An 8,993-nucleotide genomic window follows, 5' to 3' on the forward strand; every position below is an offset into this window, starting at 1 on the left:
GAACTCGCCGTTTGGAAGGTTTTATTTTATAATATAGCTATAAATAACAGAGTAATTAGTCATCATAATATCTACTTAAATCATTATAAAAAATATTGAACGGGACCGGTTTTTCATATGCACTGTTTTTGAAAGAGACAAAGCGTGACTTGAAATTCAGTGCAGCGTTTGATGATCATTATACAAAAGGTTTTAAAAAATCATGGTTAGTGCACGAGGACCACTAGATGACGCTGATGTACACGAGCTCAGAATAACACCAAACGTGTGCCCACTATCCACCATTTATCGATATTTTTAATTAAAATCTGAATAGACCAAAAAAAAGAACCAAAAAAGTCAATGTGAACACGCTTCAGTTTAACACGGAATGTTCCTTCAGTACCACATGAATCCCACTCATGTGACCATGTTCTCTTGGTGACTTTATTATGTTTTTAGCGTTATAAAAAAGGCGTGACAGCATGGCAGGCCATAGACACGGGCGCTTGGCAACGTTATTTACAAACAAAGAGGAGGGGCCAGTAAAGCAGTGCCGGGGCGGCCCCACATTCTCCCTACGCTCTCCTGCCCCACCCACAAGCAGAAAGTCCCAGAATGCTGTGTTTCAGAGGCAGGTCTGCACAGGGCCTCAGGAGGAGGGGCTTCTGGACTCAACAGTTCCTCTAATAACACAAAGGGGGAGGGGTGTTCTAGGTCAAAAACACTGACCTTTAGGCAACAGGGCTGACTCATCCATGTGTCAGCATTGCTCTGCAAGAAATCTGTGTATATATACATTTATTATAGAATTATAATGCATGTGTGTGTGTGTGTGTGTGTGTGTGTGTGTGTGTGTGTGTGTTTATTATCTCAAGATTCCCTGATGTCTCATTGGAGGCAGCCAAGATACAAATAACCGAGAACAAAGAAAAGAGAAGGAAAGGTGTCGTGGGAGGGGCAGAGGAGTCGATCTTGGAGGAGCTCAAGTCTGTCCACAGAGGGAAATGTTCAGAATGTCCAGGTGGAAGCTAGCCAGACCAGCAGGCCCTCGGTGGGGGTGGCGTCTCCGTTAGTCCGTGTGTAGACTTTACTCCTCACGGCCGTGCCCGTGAGCGCCCCACGCTGGTCTGGCTCTCAGCTGCAGGAAGCCTCCACCTGCTCCAGACCACACCAGCAAACGAGAACACCACCATCAGGACCAGAAACGCTATGCATAAGGTGACACGCTACAGGTTAAAAAACAAGACCAAACATGCAGAGTACACCATCAGGAACAAAGTCACATTTCTGCAGACACTACACTGACAGGTTTTCAGCATTCAGCAAAGGCTGCTGTAGTGCTTAGTAGCTCTGAGTCTGAAGACACCATTAAGCTAGTAACGTTAGAGCGAACACACACACACACACACACACACACACACACACACACACACACACACACACACACACACACACACACACACACAAACACACACACACAAACACACACACACACTTTTTATGTAAGCGAAGGGCCGATAATTACTCCACTGCACTAAAGTGACTTTGGAAAGGTGTTTGAAAACGGCAAGAGGTTCCACCGTGTGGACAGGAGTTTATCCACCACCTGGCCTGACTGATCACTCTTAAGTGGTGAGCAGTCAGCACTCATCAGCCATCACAATCACTAGAGACTATTATTATTTTTCAGTCTTTCATTTTATCCATGACAGACAAAAAACCCCCACATAAGCTACATTAGCAAAGCACACCGACGTCAGCACAGCTCACCTACGACAGCTTCTTGGCTTTGTTGTAGAGGGAGTCCACGACTCTGCTCATATTGTGAATCGTGTCCAGAGCAGCTTGGTACGTTTGGTCTACGGGAGGCTGGTCAAACACAGTAAGCACCCCTTCTCCTTGGTCCAGGATCCCTGGGAGAGCAACAGCGAGGCGATCGTCAGCACTCACACACAGACTGGTCAGGCCCCAACCTGGACTGGACTGGTCAGGCCCCAACCTGGACTGCACGTCTGGCTCAGTCGGGATTTTGATGATTTTGATTTAAGGCCAGTACTGCAGCAGTATTAAACACAGGCGCTGACGATGAACAGAACGAACAAACAAAAACACTGCAACGTCACACTGAGTGAAATGATCGGGCCTTATTATCTCGGTAACTATTAGTCCACAGTAGTTCTTTGTAAGACTAGCAGTCAACACAGTACCCAATGAATGGTGTACTTGAACAGAGATGTTTTTCTGAACAGGTCCGTATCAGAGCTGGTTACTATGAAATCAGAGTGCAGTCACTAATATGTTCAGTTTATTGCTCATTCTTTAAAGTGATGCTGTATTGTGCCCCGAAAAATTAATAAAAATAAAAATCCTTGAAAGCACAAAAAAAGAAGCTATTGGGTGTTGTGAGCATCCTCATTAATCTCTATGAACTTCTATGCGAATTTTGCTACTGTAACAGAATTACAAACCTATGTGACACTGCAAAGTTGTTGACTTGACAGAAAATAACGAACACAGCAACTCCAAAAACCATGTTCACTCTTGGGACTAATGCGTTGCTCATGTATGATGCCCCAGTGTTTGATTTGCTCTTAAGTGAGATCCAGTTGTTCGACATTTTACTGCAGTTCTTCCATATAAACACAAATTTAAGTAAATGAAAGAAATGAGGTCTCATTCAATTCTTAAAACCAATAAATAAAGATATGGGCTTTTTGCTTTTGAGAAAACAGCGAAGTCATCTCTACACAGGTTCTATGATCTATAGCCGAATAAACAATTACCATGAAATTTCTTATCTAGGATCATCTGTGACAGCTTTCTCTCCACACCTCCCTGGAACAGAGGAGACACAGCCTCATTACTCATAAATCAGTACAAGCACATAAGCTATCCAACCCTGTTAATTACACGCATGCCACATAAATGAATTGGTGTTCGCTCCAAAAACAGTCAGACATTTTCACTGCAACAATGTAAAAGTAATTTTCACTTTTCAACTTAATCTTCTTTTGCCAAATGTGTTACCACATACTAAATGTATTACCACTAAATGTGTTTACCATGGACAACAATCCAATCTAAGGGCAGTTCCATCGATAAACATTCATGATAATCACACATTTGAACGAAGCTTCCATGAATTCTTCTTCAGTTAACAGGTGTTTGGAATTTATGGGACTACTTTTCCAGAGGCAAGCTGGACAATTATCATGCAGCTCAAAGTAAATGAGGCTTCTGCCTGATCACACACGGATACCATAAAACCTCTAAGGAAGTTTGAGCAACTGGAACTGGATTTTCTCTGTGCTGCTTAAACATTAGATGAGATTACATAAGAGCAGCTTTGGCAAGTTGTTTCCTCATGGGGGCCTAATACCTCACAGCATGGAACCAGTGACATCTACAGACAGAAGCACGAAAGACCAGAAAATGCAGACATACTCCTTTAAGGCCACATTATGCCATCCCTAAATCCTTGCTTTTACATTCTGTGTTAGATGGAACTCACCACATTTTTGGGCTCTTACCTTTGAGAGTTTTATGAGGCTGGAAATGTGTTCAATCTGTGAAAACAGAATGAATAGTGAGTGTTTAATGGGCAGTGTTTAGTCATACTGCTGAACAGTGTGCGCTCCCAGTGAGGCAGGAATGTGCAGCTCACCTGGACTCTGGAGAAGGGCTCAATGACCCTGATAAGGTTCTGCTCCAGCAGGTTGTCGTAGAGCTTGGTCAAGTGGGTGCTGATGATCGGGTCATCCCGTAGCTCAGGCCTGTAGTCCGTCAGCGCCTGAGAGAAGAGAGGAACGTGGGAGGAACATGGGAGGAACATGGGAGGAACATGGGTACACTCCACATGAGTAGACTGCAGAAGCGCTCAGTGCAACAGGAGGAGAGACTGAATGAACAGGGCAGGGCCTGCATTAACCCAAGTCTCCACTTACCTTTTCCAAGTCTGCCAGTGACCTGTTCTTGCTGGCCTGGGCTACGCTCTTCAGTGCATCGGTCTGCAGAGAGACACATGGTGAGGAGGGCGGGACCTCTTGTTCCTGCTCTGCTGCACATCACGTAGGAAAGAGACTGGAGCGGAGACCACATGAAGGCTGCATAGATGAAATCAGTCCTGAGTGTATGGGCTTCCCCATCTCTCTGCACTGTGCAGATGTTTGCCCTATAAGCCAGTGTGTATGGGGTTCCCTTACTCTGTCTTTACGTTCCTCTCTTGTGAATGTGATCAACTGTCCTCGCATTCTGTAGGGACAGACTTGAATAATCAACTCTTAGAGTACTCATTATGTAACCACCCACTCAACTGGTATAATACCACTACAAATCTAGAGTTGGGCTGGTTAATGGGCTGTTTAATGACCTGGTGTGTGGCCGTGTGTGTGTACCTGGGTCACGATGGTCCACAGGACACTAAACAGCCCAACTGTCACCAGAGAAGACATTTTTTGCTCCTTTGACACAAGAATGTGAACGTACCAGTACAGCATTTACCCGAAGGCCTTCACTCACTGTGGCATACAGTGGTATTCAGGTGATAATATACTGCAGCTTTGCAGCCTTTAAGCACATTTAATCTTAACGCTTAGAATGAATGAATGCTGAGCATAAGCTGAAAAATCACATTTACGCAATAAGCTAATTTTACTTTCAAGCACGTGTTTATTTTTTGTATGACCAATTAAGTGACAAAATGACTCAAAAAAGCTACGATTGGTACTCATTCAGTGCATGTGAAAAGCCCGTTTAGCCCTAAGCCCGTTTAGCCCAAAGCCACAGTGCTGATATCAGCTTTCACTCCAGTTCCCCTCCCACACAGAGCACGTGCGAGTGTGGACTACAGCGTTAGCGTGTTAGTGTTAGCGCTAGCTCACGCACGTACCTGCCTGCCAGCGTATCGCAGGGCGAGCTTGCCACTGATGAGTGCCTGCACGTCCTCTGGTCTGCACACAAAGTTTCAGTCACACACCAGATGTTGGTACAATCACAAGCCTGTAGTGGGTTATGAGTACACAACTCGCCCATGACAAATGTTGGTAGTTTATTGTAATCTTGCTATATTCATTCAGCAGAAACTCCCAACAGTCATGCTCTGATGCAAAAGAGTGAATGTGCGGGTTGTGCGTAGACGGGGATCTACTAGGCAGGACTTACGCGCTGAGCATAATCTTACACAGCAGCATGTACTTCAGGGCGGTGATGGCCCGGGGACTGTCGATGGAGTCGTTGCCTTCAAACGCCTCATAGAAATACGAATAAGCCGTCTTCCAGTCCTTCTCCTCCGCTGCGTGGATGATACCTGGAAAAATAACACACCCTCAGGTGACAAGGGCCCAACTTTTAGAGCTCAATTTGCATACACCTCAGTATACGACTGAAGCTTCAAGTGTCTCCAGACCCAGGAGCAGGAGCAGGGGCCCGTGGGTGGTGCAGGGATCCCAAATCCCAGAGCCTTACCTGACTGCATGTCCAGGGCGGCCTGCAGTTTGGGCGGGCAGTAGATGGCATTGGCTGTAGTCCTCGCAGACGTGAGGGCCGCTCTGGCTTTGGGCAGATTACTGAGTGCGTGGTAGGTCTTGCTCTCCAGGAGCTGAACCTCCACAAGAAGAGCTTTGTCATCCATCTTCTTCAGCTCCTGCAGTAGCTGAGAGCCTGTAAAGAGGGACATGGGAACCAGGAGAATGGGAGCGTCCCGGATCAGACAAGAAATGTGTGTGTGTGTGTGTGTGTGTGTGTGTGTGTGTGTGTGTCAGAGCAGAAGTGAGAGTCAGAAGGTTTCTTTTGCGGAGCTGACCTAGCTGGAGAGCCTCCTGATAACGCTTGGTGTCAAAATATAGAGAAACCAGGCGTGCCTGTAAAATGAAAACACACACACACACACACACACACACACCTATAATTTCTATTTATTGAATTATGACTCACAAGATTACATCCTTATTTCAGGTTTACTAAACTATTGTATTTTCTACAAAGTGCAAATACACCACGGAGAGATATATCCCTGCCAGCCCAGAGCACACGGGGGCCGTTCACCTCCAGGGCCTGCCGTAGGAAGGTCCTCTTCTCTGCTTTGGCCCACTGGATGCACTCCAGACACAGCTCCACCTCCTGGCCCGTGGCCGCTTCCATGTCCAGGAAGAGGTCAAGCAGGGAGCGCACCAGCCGAGCCGCCTTCGCCTTGCTGAGGGAGTTGAGGAACGGCCGGACATACTTCAGCAGCCCTCCCAGCTCTGAAGGACACACACACACACACACTCAGAACACACACAGCCCCAACGCCAAGACTAGCTCTTCTGCAGGTGGAGAGTTTAGCATGAACATCACATGGTGTGAGGAAAAGGGTTGGATCCCAAGACACGAAATGAGTGGCGGTACTGACCGGCCGCCTGTCCGGTCTTGGCGAGCAGCCCCCCCAGCTCCAGAATGCTCTGCTCCTTGACCCGCACGGCCTCCTCATCGCTGTCCTGCACGTCCCGCTTCACTAAACACCAACACACAGTACACAGGACATCAGTCTACACACGTCCTCCCCTACATGGAAAACGTCTGTCGTAGCGATACTCACAGAGGCACTGCCCCCCCCATGACACTTAACTTACATTCACAAACTTGTAACTTGTGTTCAAAATGTAATGTACACAAAAAAATACTGTGATTATTCAACTCTGTACTGCTATTGTGATGAGCCTCACAATATTTCATGATGGCAAACCCTTGATGGACATGCATTAGACTGCATTAATTTGATCAATGAGTATTTGTTTGATTAAATGAATGAAGCGATTCATCAAACCCACTGAGACTCCTCAGGATGTTGACAGCGCCCCCTAACTGTGATTTGTTGCACATCCCTTCCTTGTGCAACATCAGTATTACAAAGGCCAACACGATTATCTTAGGGTTCCCAATTCTGAACAAATTTCAGATTCTCTGAATTTAGGAGTTTCACCGACTGAAAATAAACTTAACAGGTAGCCTTTCTTAAATGGAAAAATCTAAAAACCGTAAGAACCACTCACACAATACAGCTCTGTAATATAATCCATTTCAAGTGCCTGACGAAAGAAAAGTGACGAGTACAGGCAGGTCAGTGACGCTGAATCTACTGAAGATTGAATGGTAACTGAGTTTAAAACTTTTAAACAATGCCGATGCTCTTTAGAAGTACAAAATGTATTAGGCTAATCATTGCACAGTGGTTACTGAATTTGAAAGAATTCAGCATTATTAATATCTGAATTATTTCAGAATTTGGAGCAAAAATACTAATTCAGTACTCTTAACATGTACCTGCTAGCCAATCTTATGTACCTATTACCAAGTAACGATTTATTCAAATATAATGCAAGTCATTCCAATAAATGTATTTTTAAAATATAAGAATATAAGAGATTTATTTTGTTGAGAGATGTACTGTCAGCAGTACAATCAATAAACTAGGGATAATTTATTGCTAAATTACCTCATATGGCACAACACTTCTGGCATTAACTTTTGTAAACGTAATATGAAAAAGCTGACCGTTATCTACCTGCGCTCAGGTGGATACACAACACACCTGGCAATCTACCTGCGCTCTGATTTAGAACACAACACACCCGGTTATCTACCTGCGATCAGGTGGAGAACAAAACACACCCGGTTATCTACCTGCGCTCAGATGAAGAACACAACACACCCGGTTATCTACCTGCGCTCAGATGGAGAACACAACACACCCGGTTATCTACCTGCGCTCAGGTGGAGAACACAACACACCCGGTTATCTACCTGCGCTCAGGTGGAGAACACAACACACCCGGTTATCTACCTGCGCTCAGGTGGAGAACACAACACACCCGGTTATCTACCTGCGCTCAGGTGGAGAACACAACACACCCGGTTATCTACCTGCGCTCAGGTGGAGAACACAACACACCCGGTTATCTACCTGCGCTCAGGTGGAGAACACAACACACCCTGTTATCTACCTGCGCTCAGTTCCCGCGCTCAGTCTCACGCGACCTGCCGCGCGCAGTCCGGAGCGTTATCTAGCGGTGACTAAGTTCATTAGGAGAACTTAACCTTAACTGCACTTAACGATTCGTCCAAAACCACCTAGTTATATACTGAGCATTTACATTTAAATTATGTACAGTATCATACAAAAGTGTGTCACACTAAAGTGGCTAACGGCGCTAGCTCGCGGAGTTGGTGTGGCGGAAGCCAAGCCAGCTCATCCATTTTTTAAACACATTTTAAACACGGCCTGCGATACGCTGTTCTGGGGACCGCGTTCAAGAGGGCGCCGTGGGTGTAAAACAGCCCAGAGTACGCGGACCTGGCCAGACAGGCGGCTAACGAAGACGTTAGCATGTTTAGCCGGCCGGGGCTCGCCTGTCACGGTGAGTCAGCAGGAGACCGGGTAGCCCGGACCGGCCAGAGCGGCGCTACCGTGGACGCCAGCTGAAGATCTTCATGGTGAAGATGCTCCGGCGGGGTCGGCGAATCAAGGCTGTGTGCAGAGCCCAAGAAATCGCACGTCAATTCCACACGCAAGCGGCACTTACCGATAGCGTGTAAAATGTCAATAGACGCATTCCGGTCCGTGCTGAGCAGCGACTGTGCTCTCTGAAATTCCACTGCTGCGGCCGCCATCTTACCAGCTCACCAACTGCATGATTCACATAACAATGTCCAAACCACGGGCACGTCCGCCCGCACACGCATGCTGGGACTTGGAGTTCGCCACAACGGAGAAGCTGGAAAAGACGAGGCAGACGCGGCAACATCACACTACACTAACAGTGAAAAAAACAACAACTAAGTTTTAGCTACCTAACAGTAAATCAAATACTTTCACATCACTTCTAATAAATGAAATGATGTTAGAAATATTTTAATGAGTATTAGGAGGAGGGGTGAACAGTACTCAACCACCCAACCTTGCATTGCATGAGTATATAATGCAATAATTATTACAACGTGTGTGTGTGTGTGTGTGTGTGTGTGTGTGTGTTTTG

At 46.1% G+C, this 8,993-nt stretch overlaps 1 protein-coding gene across 2 annotated transcripts; it reads right to left on the reverse strand.

Moving 5' to 3' along the window:
• Positions 1 to 4: 4 nt before the first annotated feature.
• Positions 5 to 8,696, reverse strand: psmd11a (proteasome 26S subunit, non-ATPase 11a). 2 transcript variants are annotated; one of them, XM_076995920.1, is made up of 13 exons: positions 8,541 to 8,696; positions 6,371 to 6,472; positions 6,025 to 6,221; positions 5,783 to 5,840; positions 5,446 to 5,640; positions 5,143 to 5,287; positions 4,871 to 4,931; positions 3,927 to 3,989; positions 3,647 to 3,772; positions 3,513 to 3,548; positions 2,766 to 2,817; positions 1,753 to 1,895; positions 5 to 1,137 (listed from the first exon to the last, which is right to left on the reverse strand). In XM_076995920.1, exons 1-12 carry the CDS (start codon positions 8,626 to 8,628, stop codon positions 1,753 to 1,755), a joined length of 1,266 nt encoding a protein of 421 aa, XP_076852035.1. In that variant the 5' UTR covers positions 8,629 to 8,696; the 3' UTR covers positions 5 to 1,137. The 2 variants fall into 2 exon arrangements, with proteins under 2 accessions (XP_076852035.1, XP_076852036.1); XM_076995921.1 differs by having other exon boundaries at positions 5 to 1,140.
• Between the last annotated feature and the right edge of the window lie 297 nt (positions 8,697 to 8,993).

This window comes from Brachyhypopomus gauderio, chromosome 2 (assembly GCF_052324685.1).
Source record: "Brachyhypopomus gauderio isolate BG-103 chromosome 2, BGAUD_0.2, whole genome shotgun sequence".
NCBI lineage: Eukaryota > Metazoa > Chordata > Actinopteri > Gymnotiformes > Hypopomidae > Brachyhypopomus > Brachyhypopomus gauderio.

Bases quoted from the DNA above. Each gene is read 5' to 3' on its own strand.
- psmd11a (XM_076995920.1), bottom strand. From the start codon at position 8,628: ATGGCGGCCGCAGCAGTGGAATTTCAGAGAGCACAGTCGCTGCTCAGC. The intron at 6,473-8,540 runs GTAAGTGCCGCT...GTTGGTGTTTAG, and splicing joins TGACATTTTACACGCTATCG to TGAAGCGGGACGTGCAGGAC. The intron at 4,932-5,142 runs GTAAGTCCTGCC...CTTTGTGTGCAG, and splicing joins TGTAAGATTATGCTCAGCGC to ACCAGAGGACGTGCAGGCAC.